Genomic DNA, 12,653 nt, shown 5'->3' with positions numbered 1-12,653 from the left:
CACGTCCACCAAGACGGTGTCCGCGATCATACCGAGGGCTGCTCTGTCTTGGTCCTCTTCGACGTTCAGACGGAAGAGGACGCGGCCCGCGATATATACTTGATCGCTATTTATCATCGAAGCCAATATCCGTATCGAGGTATAGGTCCCGTTGCGGGCGTTGAGCGTGTCGAATGTATAATCCTGCGGGAGAACGTGGACGCTTCATTTTCGCGGCTTGGGTGGTTCACTGCCAACGAGGGTGCTGTAGGGCTCTTTCTAGAAACCGAGAATAGGGAAGTCGTCCTGGTGTAGGCGAGGCTGGACATCTGCTTTATGCCTGAATATCCTCCATCCTAGCAAACCTAGTCTGTTGCCGCTATTGTTGTCGCACCTCCCAGGTTTAGCATCCTCTTCCATCCTGATCGGGCATCACTCGGCTGTGCAACCCCCGTCCTATCAGCTCCCTTGGCGGCCAAGTCGTGCAGACGGTGTGCTGAATGTCGACTCCACCAAGAACCCCCTTCTAGCCAGCGCCCTAGATTTCCCGGGCAGCCTGTGGAGAGCAACGACCGTATGGTGTAAATACAGCACACACACGCAAATACCGAGTACCATGCAGACCGACCGGATGTTGGGGCTCTCGGAGAAGCACCGTTCCATGGGATCTATGCACGACAAATTACAATACAGGTTGCACGATGTACTCCGCGGGAATGTCGTTCCTTGGCGTCCGTCCAGTGCATATGGCAGGCTGCGAAAATGGAGCATGAATGTGTAGCTGGCCGGGCTGAAAGGCATAAACTGTCCAAAGCCGTCCAGCGGATACTACCTTACATGTCTGCTAATATATTTGACGCGCGCTGATGCAGGGGCTCTTGCCAGCTCCCCCACAAGCAATGCCACACACACCCTCTGGCAGCAGGCTGAGCATTTCCAGACGAATTCATTGACCTTAACTCTTCATCCCCTCATAGATGCTGTGGAAGAGACGTTGGAGAAAACGACGCCCGAGAAAGCCATGCCTCGCATCAAAACTCAATTTCTGGGATTAGTATTGCGAGGTATAAACTTGTAGAAACCCGCACGTTTCCAGTGCACCGCGAACAACAACGCTTTGCAGCTGCTTCTGCGGCATTGCCGTACATCTTATTTTTTATGACTGCCCAGCTCCGTGAGAAGGCTGGCCTGTAGCTAATGCTTTGAGAAGCAACACACCTCATGCAAAATTTGGAAATGTGTTGCACGATCGAGAGCAACAGATGATACATAAAGTGCTATCTAAAGGAAGGTAAGAATACGTACAAAAGAGAGAAGTTTTCTCATGCTATATATAGACAAAAGGAATGGGTCCGTGAGCACGTGACCCCTGCTAGGGTGCTTTTCCTGCAACAACATGGATAAACCTTGTGCGGGTTGCATCAGGCTGACATTGGGATATGGGTGGCTTCGGTTTACAAAGCTTGCAGCCCAAGCTGCGGCTGTGTTCAACCTCACGGTTAATTAAACCCGTAATAGATAGTATTGCCTGACGGCGGCTATGAGCCTTTGTGCAGCAGAGGAGGCTACGGCGATCAAATTGGGCTACAGGTGGTATTTACATATGCATGGCAGGCAAACCATGCTCGCCAAATTCAAATATTATTACGATGTAGCATTCGTTGCAGATCATTGCTTGTACGTTTTCAGCTAACATGTGACTGAACAGACCAGGCTAAATATACGAAGTCTACAATGAGGCGCTGTCCAACACGCAATTCATTGCGCCGATTTTTAGCTGTAGGTGAGGAGAAGCAATAGCCAGCCAACCGAATCTATAGAGTATCGTATGGGTATACAACCCAACCTCTAAACTAAGTTCTCTATGCCATCGACTTGATTCTAAGATGACATTGAGACTCAGAACATAAACAATATATTAGTTTCCCGGTATTGTCCCACTGCGTTGAACATTCCCCTTTCGTTTACCTCTTATCCATGACAACTGCAACATGGACACCGATGCATCTGTCCGCCTGGGCACCTGGACGAATTAGTCTCGGGGCTCTATCATGGGCCAAACTCTAACAACGACGCGAGAAGATGGGAATCTTCTTATCGCATTTACAGCAGCAGGAGGCTTTTCTTCGCAAATTGCCTTTCAAGGGGGCGAGGTCATCCTAAAAGGAGACAGTTGTCAGGTTGGTACTGACAGATCGACTGCTGGTGCCAACGCTGCGAACACGGTCAGGTCCTATTGGGCGCTTTTCATCAACGACATGGCCAACTATGCGAAGCACTGCTATGCCAATCAAACCTCAGGTATCATGGAATGCTCCAGGTTCGTTATTGGAGCTGTTCCAACGGAGAGAATGGATTATAATGCTTCGTGCCCTTTCGAATCAGGCATATGCCGACGGAGTAGCTCAAACATCAGATTCGACACTGGCCATTTAAACAGCAACACTGTATTTGAACTAACTAAACACCAGCCCGAGCGAGACTTTCACTTTGCGATATGTGCTACAGGTCAGTAGAAGATTACCTAAAACAGGGGATGGATGTTCATAACGTTAACGTTCTGCTGGAACTTAAACAGTGTGCTCCATTAGTGACAGAAGGGCGCAAACGCAACATCAGTGAATCCGGCCGAAACTATACGGCATATAGCTACGGCTCTATGTTTACGGAAACCGTCGGCATAGTTAGTTACACCTACGTGGTTCCAGACCTTGAAGCTCAATCTGCGAGAGCAAAGTACCAAATGGGCAATAACAATTTTCTACTCGCGTACGTATCTTTATTCGATAAATCTCAAGATGGTTTACATCCGTCAAGCGAAAGAAGTGTATGGCTTCCATCCTGTGCGCAAGCTAACGCACTTCTGATAGCCCTAATTGGCTCTGGACGAACCAACAAGAGTCTGTTGCCAACACATCTGTCAAATACTACCTAGATCCGGCCATCACAAGGACTAACGGGGAAGTTGCCGTGTACTTCCTACATGGAAACGGGATTCGTTTTTTATCGCATACAGAGGATTATTGGTACCGAGGAACTGTCCCTGACGGAGAAGGCCAGTACCTTCCAGAAGAAGCAGCATCACCACTAGGTTGCATCGACCAGTTTCAATGGTGTCGAGATCACACATTGGGCCATTGCGGAAACTCAACGAACCCGCGTGATGCTCTCTACAGCGCTGCCACCTGGTTTGATTTGAATCCTAAAGATCTTGACACCGAGAGGCCCATAGCCCATAACAAGGTCGGATCTCTCCTCTTATGGGCGTATTACATGCTCTTCAACGCATACAGTCTCAGCGGAATCGTCGACGTACTTGGCCCAGCATCTTTCGCTTCCCAGACCACGGTTGTGCAAGGTTTAGTTTTCAATCCCAAAGAAAATCAGTGGCAGCTCGACGTCACGCAGTGGTGGAATATAATGCTAGTTTATTTTCAAGCTAAATTTGTCACCACAGCTCAGGGGACTGGCAATTCGTCTTTCCTACCCGAGACTATCAAGCCTGAAAATGATTACGAAACGGATCTCTGTCAGAATCAGGTACTTCTCCCCATCAAAGACCGATTCGCAATCAATCTAACATATTTTAATTACTAGGAAATCCGGAATCCGAAATACACTTCTTTCAGTATCTTCGGCTTGGGTTTTACTTATACTATAGGCGCACTTATGGTTATTACTTCCTTTACTATCGAACCTATCCTAAAGAAACTGCAGAAGCGCGGCTTGTACAACTAATACCGCTACCTCGAATGGGCTGGGCACACCGCAATCCAGCTTCACCGCGTAGCGCAGGACCAGCTAGGGAACGGATATTGGGATGACTGCGATGAAACGATCCCGATCATAAAAGGCCCGGACGACTTGCTAGCCCTTTTCGACATCTCGGACGCCAAGCACCCCATGCTGGTGGCCCGGGCTGTCAACGATACGGCGCCGGTGGAAGAGAGCAAGCCAGAAAGCACGAGCCATCAGTCATCCGATGAGCAGACCTCCCAGGAGAGCTCTCCTGAGCACGGCGATGAAATCGTTTCTGGGAACACCAGCGTGGGAGTCCAGCGAGCACTATCAGATTCCCACGCGCGGATTACAGGCGGCCCGACTCATGGCCTTGAAGAAGAACTTGGGACATACCAAAATAGGCCAGGAACTGCTCCTTGAGACAGGTGGGAAATTCGAGATAACCCAAGCGACAACTGCCACTGGACGAATACGTATGTGGTTGGAGCCAATTGGGACTATATTTAGCAAACACGAAGGCATCTATTCCCATTTTTGGATTCATTGGAAAAGTACTTAAGGGCTATCTGTTATCAAGGCCAATATCCGTATCGAGGCCAATATCCGTATCGAGGTCTAGGCCCGGTTGTAGGCTATAAGCGTGGTATCGAAGGCATGATCCTGCGGGAGAACATATAAGCTTCGTTTTCGCGGCTTGGGTGGTTTAATACTAAGGACGCCGCGAGGCCTTTTCTCTTGGGTTCGAAATACCTACTTATGAACTTCAGTATTTACAAAATCCACTCCCTTGTACTATTATACTCCTTTGCCATGCGATTAATGAACCTCGGACATCCGATTGCCTCCACACCCTGCACGAAATGTTCGAGGACCACCTCTCCGTTCATCAAAGACTCAGAACCTCTCCTTATTACATATCTGGTTCAGCGAGCCGAATGAGGGAGTTGGATTTGACTATGATATAAACTCCCTAGCTACCATTAGGGTTTACCACTACATACGGATTTACGTCAACTCGTCGAGGTAATGGCAGAAATAAAAGCGAGAAGCACAGCCGCATACGCGGCAGACAGCACCATCAACTCTAGGTTAGACACCCGTAAGAGAGCTCACGACAACATCACCAAGACGGATGTCGTGGAACGTAGGAACACCACCGCCAATTCCTACCATCAGTCCAAGGCTGGTGGTGATGATTGAAGTATTAGCCCTCAATAGCGGCGGGTGAAAATACGCTATGCTTTATAATGCTTTGAAGACCTGACTGTAGACACAAGACACGCACCTGATATTGGTAAATGTTCGTAACATGTCCCTCGCTACGTGAGCAGCACTGACAAGGCCGTAGTTCCAGAGAGGGAGACAGGCAATAACAATGCAGTGCTTCCCCATGCGACCAAGAGTGTAGATGTTATTATCGTTAACATCCTGACAAGCCAATTGGGGATGTTCCTCGTCGAGAAACTCTTGAGGAGCAACGTACTCGGGTTCCACTGCACAAATCTAGCCAACAGTGTCATCTTCTATATCGGGCATGGTAAGAGGCCCTGATCTCCGTGTCGTACTGATTGAAAGAGCTCAGATATATCGGGCTGTTGAGAGCAAAATAGGATACAAGTGAATGTGAGAAGCTGGGATCGGGGCTAGCAAAACGTCTCCAGTGTGGTGATGTGGTGTTTTGAACGAAGAACTTTTGATAACCCCAGGCTAAAAGACTTCGGGGTGGTTTGATACATCTTACTTAGCTCTTCTCAATGCCTGCTGTTGGGCTTGTAGCGGTCTACCTCAGGAGTGCTTGCAGCTGAGCCACTGCCGCCATGCTGGCTGCGCCCAACGGTGGTTTCACCCAATTTTCCTCTACATATATTAGTTCGAGCAAAATTCAACAAATGATACGACTATTGGTCCGCCTGGAGGCTTGGATGTGACAGGCCCGGCTTGGCGAGGTGATGTGGCATGTAGCTGCAGCTGCAGCATTGTGTTTAGCTCAAGCTATAGGATCAGGCTCTGAACATGTACACTATGCGCATCCTTGACAGCGGATCAGCCCCAGGAGGCGTCTGCATAAAGAGGGCAATGACTTGGCATTGTTGGTGCTGGGCTTAGCGCTGACACCAAGGTGGCGGTTCTTGGCTTGAAGACTTGAAGATGTTTGAATATGGCCCGGAACGCATATTACCCATTGAGTGTATAGGTAAAATTAGCAGTTAAAAGTCTACGTATAATCTATTAACTCTAATTTTTATATATCAATTTATATATTTTAATAGGTAATATTTCATGTGTAATGGCGCTGTACATAAGGGTCATCGTAGTAACGAATCAGAGAAGAGGCAAAAGAAGAGAATGAGGGGTTGCCGCAGCTGAATTCAGGTTCATGGGCCAAGTCATCATCGAGTTCCCCTCTTCTTTTTTGAGCATTCGATTTATTCCAGGCTGGCTGTCATAAGTCAATCTTAGCTATTGATTCCAGGAATAGGACTCATGCAGACCGTTCGCCATGGCTCTTCAACAGCTTTCAGCGTCGCTTCTGACGGGCAAGCAAGAAACCAATGTTGGATTGGCGACGATAAACCTCGATTTCTCGCTTATTCAAGTACAGCCACCCAAGGAGTTCTTGGACTTGGGAAAGAAATAAGCCCCCTCCGACGCGTTTCCGCCGAGGAGGGACAGCCACATGTCACTGCTAGGAAACTTGGGGCTCTATTCCAGCAATGACTTCCTCGAACACCTAGCTTAATTCGGGCTTGCCGCCGTCGACGCAACAGACCCTCTGTGCCAACTATCACACCAGCTGGCCAAACTGACTATCTCAAGAGACCAGCTCAAAGAATGGGACAGCAGCGCTCGCAATCGGATTAGGGCAGTGGACGATGCCATGCAGCTGAAACAAACCCGGCTGAGGCTAATCGTACGCAATGTCTCGCTGCCGGTCAATACTCACCCCAAGCTCTTTCAGAACGTGCTTCAGACCTGGAAATCTGCCATGATGGCCGTAGACAACCTCATCATAGGGATGCCCCAGTCTGTCGAAAACGCGTCAGTGCTGCTCGGCATAAGCTCATGGCACCTCTATCCGGATATGCTGGTTCTCCAGAAAGCTCCAAAAACCGTCACCCAGCACGACCCTCTGGTCAGCCCGGCCGGCATTTTGACCATTGGCTTGCAGATGCAACGCGCCAACAAGGATGGGGTGTACTGGTCGCTTCCCCTAGGCCACCTTCGCTACTATGGCCCGCCGGTGCCAACCGCGTCCAACCTGGGGATCCGGGAAGACCGCGTGTCGATATCCGAGCTGGTACAAGTAGCTTTCGGCTGCATTACCAGGGGCTGGGGCTTCGACCGTCTTCACCTGGCGTCCTTCGTCGTGCGGTTATGGGATTTCATCAAGGCAGAGGACCATGAAGGGAACTACGGCACGGTCAACTGGCTCGGCTTGTTTGCCAATGCGCTATCTCCGTCACTGAATGGCAGCCAGCTAGCAAAGAAGCAATGTGAACAGCTGATGCGACTCGGTGCGCGCCAATGCCCTAATCTCGTCTGCCCCACGGAAGAAATCTCCCCTGTCTTTGGCCTGACGGACTTACCTACTTTGCTTGATTTCTTGTCCCCAGAGGATGGCATACGGTATCTCTGACAGTTAGTACTGTCTTTTCCTCGTCATACCGAGAGAACCTATATCATCAGGTTCGTAGACAACACGAGATACCCAGAGTTTGCAACAACGATCCCCACTGCTGGTCTGCAAAACGATAGTGCCCAGCCTATTTCAGGTCATATGCGATGGCTGGACAGGTATGAGACAGATACCCGCTTTGACCAAGTGAGGCAAATGGGTGAGGATGTCTGTGAAATACACAGTACGGAAATCCAGCCAATTCTGGCCACTGAAACAACGAAGTCGGTGGAAAAAAGGTTCTATTAGCTGCATCCCCCTAAAGCCTGGTCTCGGCACACTCGGAATATCCCTGATGCGGATGGAGCCCCCCAGAAAGCCGTCAAGTTCGTACTCATACTTGGCCGGACGCGGGATGCGGAGATGACCCCAGGAGTGACCCTGTGAGCTTCCGAGACGACCCACGTCGATTTCAAGCCAAGGGTCGATGGCGCGAACATTCTCGATGTTCTCATTGATACAGTCGAACACAAGCGACTCTCACCTGCTAGTGCCTTAACGCATCTCAAAAGTTTCATCGATGATGAGGACAACGACCAGTTTCGCGCTTCTATGAGAGCCTTGGCCACAGCCAATAGAATTTACTCGTCGATTCCGGAGGCGAAGATCTCGTTGGAGATCACATCAGGAACACTCGGGAATATGAAATGGGTACCTCGTCCCGATCAAATCGGGGGCTCTAAATCGACAGCATCTCGTTTTGGTAACTTCGGCAACGAAGGCGATACAGACATCTACAATCTCTCGCCGGCTCAGACATTCTCTTGTATCGCGCTCTTTGACTCCGCCGTCTTCTCCGCCATCGCCAAAGCCGTCATGAGCTAGCTCCTTGACAAGGGCGTCGGCAACATCCAGCTCCAGCAGATCTTGTGCACCGCCTACAAAGAATGCCAGACAGTCGCAAGCAATGATGAGTACGACAACGCCGTCTGGACGGCCATGGGGCACGCTCTGGAGGCGGCCCTTCCCGGTGCCAGGGAGCTGGTCCTCGTCGTCGATGGCATTGACGACGCGGTGTGCGACGAGAAGTCCATGTTCCGGCGCCTCGTCGGTGCCGTCACCAAAGGCAGCAACGTCCGGCTCATTACGCTGGGAAGAGCCAAGTTTGCAGATGCCCCAGGACAGTCGAGCATGCAGATCACCGACGGCCTGGTTTTCGACGACATCATGACCGTTGTCAGGAGCCACTTCGAGTCTGGTAACGAGTTCGGCGACATGTCCGAGTTTGAGCAAGAGTCCATCGTTTCCCAGATTACCGAGGCGTCTGCTGGATCCTGCCTCTGGGCCAAGCTGGCAACCAAGCGCCTGCGCCGTGCAGTCGGGCTGGACGCGTTCCGCACGGCCGTTGAGACTGTCACCAAGACCAAGCCCGCCATCACAGACTTCGTCCATCAGAACGTTCATTCGGCTAGTATGATGGATGAGGCGAGACACATGCTCATGTGGCTGGCCACCGCCGAGCAGCCATTGTCTCTCAGAGAGCTCGCCACTCTGACATGCGTCCAAGTCGACAAGGGCACTGTTTCCAATGCGCACGTCGATGTACTGGCAACTCTGAAGCACGTGAAAGGTCTCGTTTTCATGCAGCACGGCCTCATTTGCATCCGCCATGGCCTCATTCGCGCATCCTTGCGCGAGCTGCAGGCCAAGGGTCAACTCGTCCTCACGGTCAAAGATGCTCACGCCGACCTCGCGACTCGCCTGCTATCGTACATCAAGACGGTGACGCCCGAGCAGCATGAACCGTCGATCCACCTTCTCGACGACCATGACACGTCCCGCCTATATCGGGTACTATCAGAAGATTATTCGAGCCATCAACGGAGACAGCAAGACCAGCAAGCCCGAGGCCCTGAAACCCATTATCACCGTTGCGACGGAGCTGTGGAGCAAGGGTGCCTTCTCCGAAGCATTGCCGTATTAAAAGACGCTGTTTAACACCTTCTTCGGGGCCCTCAAGTCGATGGACGCCGACGCGCCGTAGAAAGTCTTGCACTGCGACCGATACTCGCTAGTAATACTGTGGATGACAGTAAATGGGGTCTTGGCATGGCGCAAACACCCGAGGTAGCGGTCGAAGCACTCACGCATCACAGCCGAGTCTCGAAGCGTGGCACGATCCAGGCCACACTTACGCTTGCCAGGGTGTGCCAGGAATCAAAGACCACCGAGATGGAAGCTATGCAGCTGTACGAGGAACTGATCAAGACTGGGACTCACGAGATTGACCTGCAAGACATCAAATCCACCCTGGACATCATGCATGAGGAGCAGGCGACCTCGGTCATTTCGTCATCGTACAACTCGGCTACCATGTCGTCCACGCAGGTTGAACAGGTCGTCGAAGTACTGCGCCAGCGATTCAGCTCGGTGCACGAAAAGCATGGCTGGGCCCACGAGGAGTCGCTCACGCAGCTTGCAGAACTCGTCAGCTTCCAAAGCCTGCATCAGCGCGGGAAGGAGACCAAGGAGACCGTGTCTCGCGAGCTCAAGGAGGCAACGGTCAGTATCCTGACCACCCACAAGTCTCAGACTCAGCTTGTCACTGCTGCGAAGACAATCGCGTCAAGCTACATGGTTAGTCAGCAGGCGACTCAAGCCACGGAGCTTACAGAGGAGCTTTACCGCCAGCTGGTGATGAAGGACACGTCCAACGCCAAAGCGAGCCAGTTCGACCTGTCCTCGTGCGGGCGCGAAAGCCTCGTCTTCCTCGCCCAGCTGGAGTACAGCCTCGGCCGCAGCTCCACCACCTTGACCGAGATCATGGCGTCGCTGGTCGCGCAGCACACCTATTTCGCCGAGTTCCGCGCTCTGATCCGGTCGAAGACCAGCGCCTTCCTCGACGTCTCTGTGGCCGCCGCGCAAATTCACCAGTGCCTTGAAAGCTCCGGCCGGCCCGTTGCCGCTGCACGCGTCTTCGATCAGTACGTCTCGTGGGTGGCCGAGGCCAAACCGAGCTTTATGGGGCAGGCCAAGATGTCCCCGGCCGAAACCAAGATACTGTTCCAAGCCATTCTGGGACGCCTGAGCACGCACAAGTCCCACGACATGGTGCGCACCGCCGGCATTATTGGCAATACCCGTCTAGCGGAACTACTCGATGAGGGTCGCTACGATGCGGCTTGTGACCTCGCCCGCGCATGTTTCAAAGTCATCGCCGCCAACCCCGCGTCGTATCACACACCCGTCATAGCCAAGCTCGTGCTCACCATGGGCATGCAGCTCGGCAGCCGCGCGACGGACGTTCCCGGCCACGGCCGCGACAAGCCCCAACTCGCCCCCGAAAACGCGCGCAAGCCTCTCCTCGAGACGTCCAAGCCCATCCTCGAAGACGTCCTGCGCGTACTGCAGGGCGACGCACTCAAAATCAACTTGGCCAAGCTGGGCCCCGCGCCTCTCGACCAACTAATCAACCTCCTGGGCGCGCAGGAGAATTACCCGACCCTGGCGCGCCTGCTGATGGCGCTCTGGGAGAGCCGCGAGGCGCAGCACGACTGGGACCCGGCCGTGACGTTCGCGCTGGCGCGCCGCCACCTGCTGGCCCGCTACGCCGCGGGCGACGCGGCGGCGACCCTGCGCGGGGCCGAGCACATCGTCTACAACTGCCGCCGTGTGCACGGGCTGTGCCACCCGGCTACGCTCGCGATGGCGGGGCTGCTGGCGCAGCTGTACTCGGGCGTCGCGCTGCGGCTTCAGCAGCAAGAGTCCACCGGCGGCAACAACAATGGCCGAAGAGGGTCCGCCGGGGCTAATGAGATTGCGAACCGGTATTACCGGAAGAGCGCTGCGATCCACGAGGACATTCTCCGCGGTCTTACCGACCCTGACTACGCCAGCGTGGACGGCATCCTCGGCTACTCCATGCTCAACGGCCACAGCATGGTCGACGGCAGCAGCCGCAGCAGCAGCAGCACCTGTATCAGCAGCAGCTCCTCCAACGGCGGCAGCGGCTCCTCGCCCCTCATGGGCCTTGGCCGCGCCTTCGTTTTCCCCACCCATGGGGAGCAGCCACGGTCGGACGGCCAGATCGCGCGCCAGCACCTCTGGCTGCTGCGGCTCGCGCTCGAGCGCGCGGGCGGCTGGCCGGCCGACAAGGGGTACGCCGAGTACGAGCGACTCAACGCCGAGGTGTTCGCGCGGTTCCCAAGCGAGATGGCGGGCGCGGCGGGGGTCGAGCGCTGGAACCTTGCGGCGTTCGGGCAGGGGCGGGCTTCGGCTGATGATGATTTGCTGGGGCGGGGGGAGTTGAGCTGGTGGGGGCTCTTGCCGGACGGAAATGATGAGCAGGCGGGACAGGGGGGAGGGAATGCTGGGGGTGGTGGCCGTGGGAGATAGGGGCAGTGAGTAGGAATCAGAAGGCGGGAGACGCTGTGAGAGGAGGTAATATGTGCGACCTACGCATGAAGAGGGACGTCTATTTCAGTGTGTTCGGGTAACCCCTGTCGTTCTTTTTCTTTTGCTTCGGGGCCCTTTCTCTCTCTCACATTCTTTAGGCCGATGGCCTTTTCGTCTTTTTCAATTTTCTCTTCCCCGCTCGTATCAGGATAATATATATTTGATAGTAATATGTATTTCATTACTTTTCCATTGTACGGGCAGTAGTAGGCCATTTCTCTGATAGCAGAGCTGAACATCCGTTTTTGGACAGAGTCTTAAGGTAATTCTCTGAGGTCGTGTCACTAAATGGAAGACTCAAATCTGTGTAAGGGTAGCGAGTATCACTTTCTTGTCGGAATCGAATGGTATACTGGGAAGCCTTCCCTGTAAGCCGGTGTGCCTAGGGTTCCTTGGTTTTAAAAACAAACCACGAGAAGTGAAACTCAAAGGGAAACCCGAATCCTCAACTGGTGGTCAGTTTAGAACAGACCAAAAAGAAAAGGGGGCTGCCTTCTTCATTGCACGCAGTTCTCGCGTCACTTTCCAGTGCAGTATTCATGGCCTGCCACTGAGTTCTCGAGATTCGCCTCACAGATTTAACCTTCATAGCGAAGGCATAACACCAGATCCATGAGTTGGCAACGACAGCCGAGAACCCAGCACGCCTTCGCTTACATGAAGTTACTAAGCGAAGGTCCTTTCTTGAAATGCCAAATTTCGGGAGTGGCGAGTGCGGAATCTCTTCAAGGACTTGCTGCATTTGTTGCACACTCCTGATGTGTGATTATGGTACAATGGTTCCTGTGACAATGTAAGAATTCGGGAAGGATCAGGAGACCATTCCGTAGTAACTGAGGCCTGGGAAGATCATCGTTGCAAG

At 52.8% G+C, this 12,653-nt stretch overlaps 4 protein-coding genes across 4 annotated transcripts; all 4 read left to right on the top strand.

Annotated features, from left to right (window-relative positions):
* Nucleotides 1–2,030: 2,030 nt before the first annotated feature.
* On the top strand, nt 2,031–4,140 carry PG994_006704 (uncharacterized protein; the record flags this gene model as incomplete). Its single annotated transcript, XM_066858113.1, has 5 exons — nt 2,031–2,299; nt 2,451–2,487; nt 2,558–2,748; nt 2,850–3,519; nt 3,757–4,140. The coding sequence occupies 5 exons, from the start codon at nt 2,031–2,033 to the stop codon at nt 4,138–4,140; spliced, it is 1,551 nt and encodes a 516-aa protein (XP_066717382.1).
* A 2,458-nt stretch (nt 4,141–6,598) lies between these two features.
* PG994_006703 (uncharacterized protein) lies at nt 6,599–7,357 on the top strand (the record flags this gene model as incomplete). Its single annotated transcript, XM_066858112.1, has 1 exon — nt 6,599–7,357. The coding sequence occupies one exon, from the start codon at nt 6,599–6,601 to the stop codon at nt 7,355–7,357; it is 759 nt and encodes a 252-aa protein (XP_066717381.1).
* A 978-nt stretch (nt 7,358–8,335) lies between these two features.
* PG994_006702 (NACHT domain protein) lies at nt 8,336–9,334 on the top strand (the record flags this gene model as incomplete). The annotated part of the gene is made up of 1 exon (XM_066858111.1): nt 8,336–9,334. One exon carries the CDS (start codon nt 8,336–8,338, stop codon nt 9,332–9,334), a length of 999 nt encoding a protein of 332 aa, XP_066717380.1.
* Nucleotides 9,335–9,445: 111 nt separating this feature from the next.
* PG994_006701 (NACHT domain protein) lies at nt 9,446–11,731 on the top strand (the record flags this gene model as incomplete). Its single annotated transcript, XM_066858110.1, has 1 exon — nt 9,446–11,731. One exon carries the CDS (start codon nt 9,446–9,448, stop codon nt 11,729–11,731), a length of 2,286 nt encoding a protein of 761 aa, XP_066717379.1.
* Between the last annotated feature and the right edge of the window lie 922 nt (nt 11,732–12,653).

Source organism: Apiospora phragmitis, assembly GCF_038363925.1.
Source record: "Apiospora phragmitis strain CBS 135458 chromosome Unknown utg000006l:1.0-5683423.0:1.0-5690449.0, whole genome shotgun sequence".
Lineage (NCBI taxonomy): Eukaryota > Fungi > Ascomycota > Sordariomycetes > Amphisphaeriales > Apiosporaceae > Apiospora > Apiospora phragmitis.
This window is presented reverse-complemented; position numbering and strand designations above follow the sequence as displayed.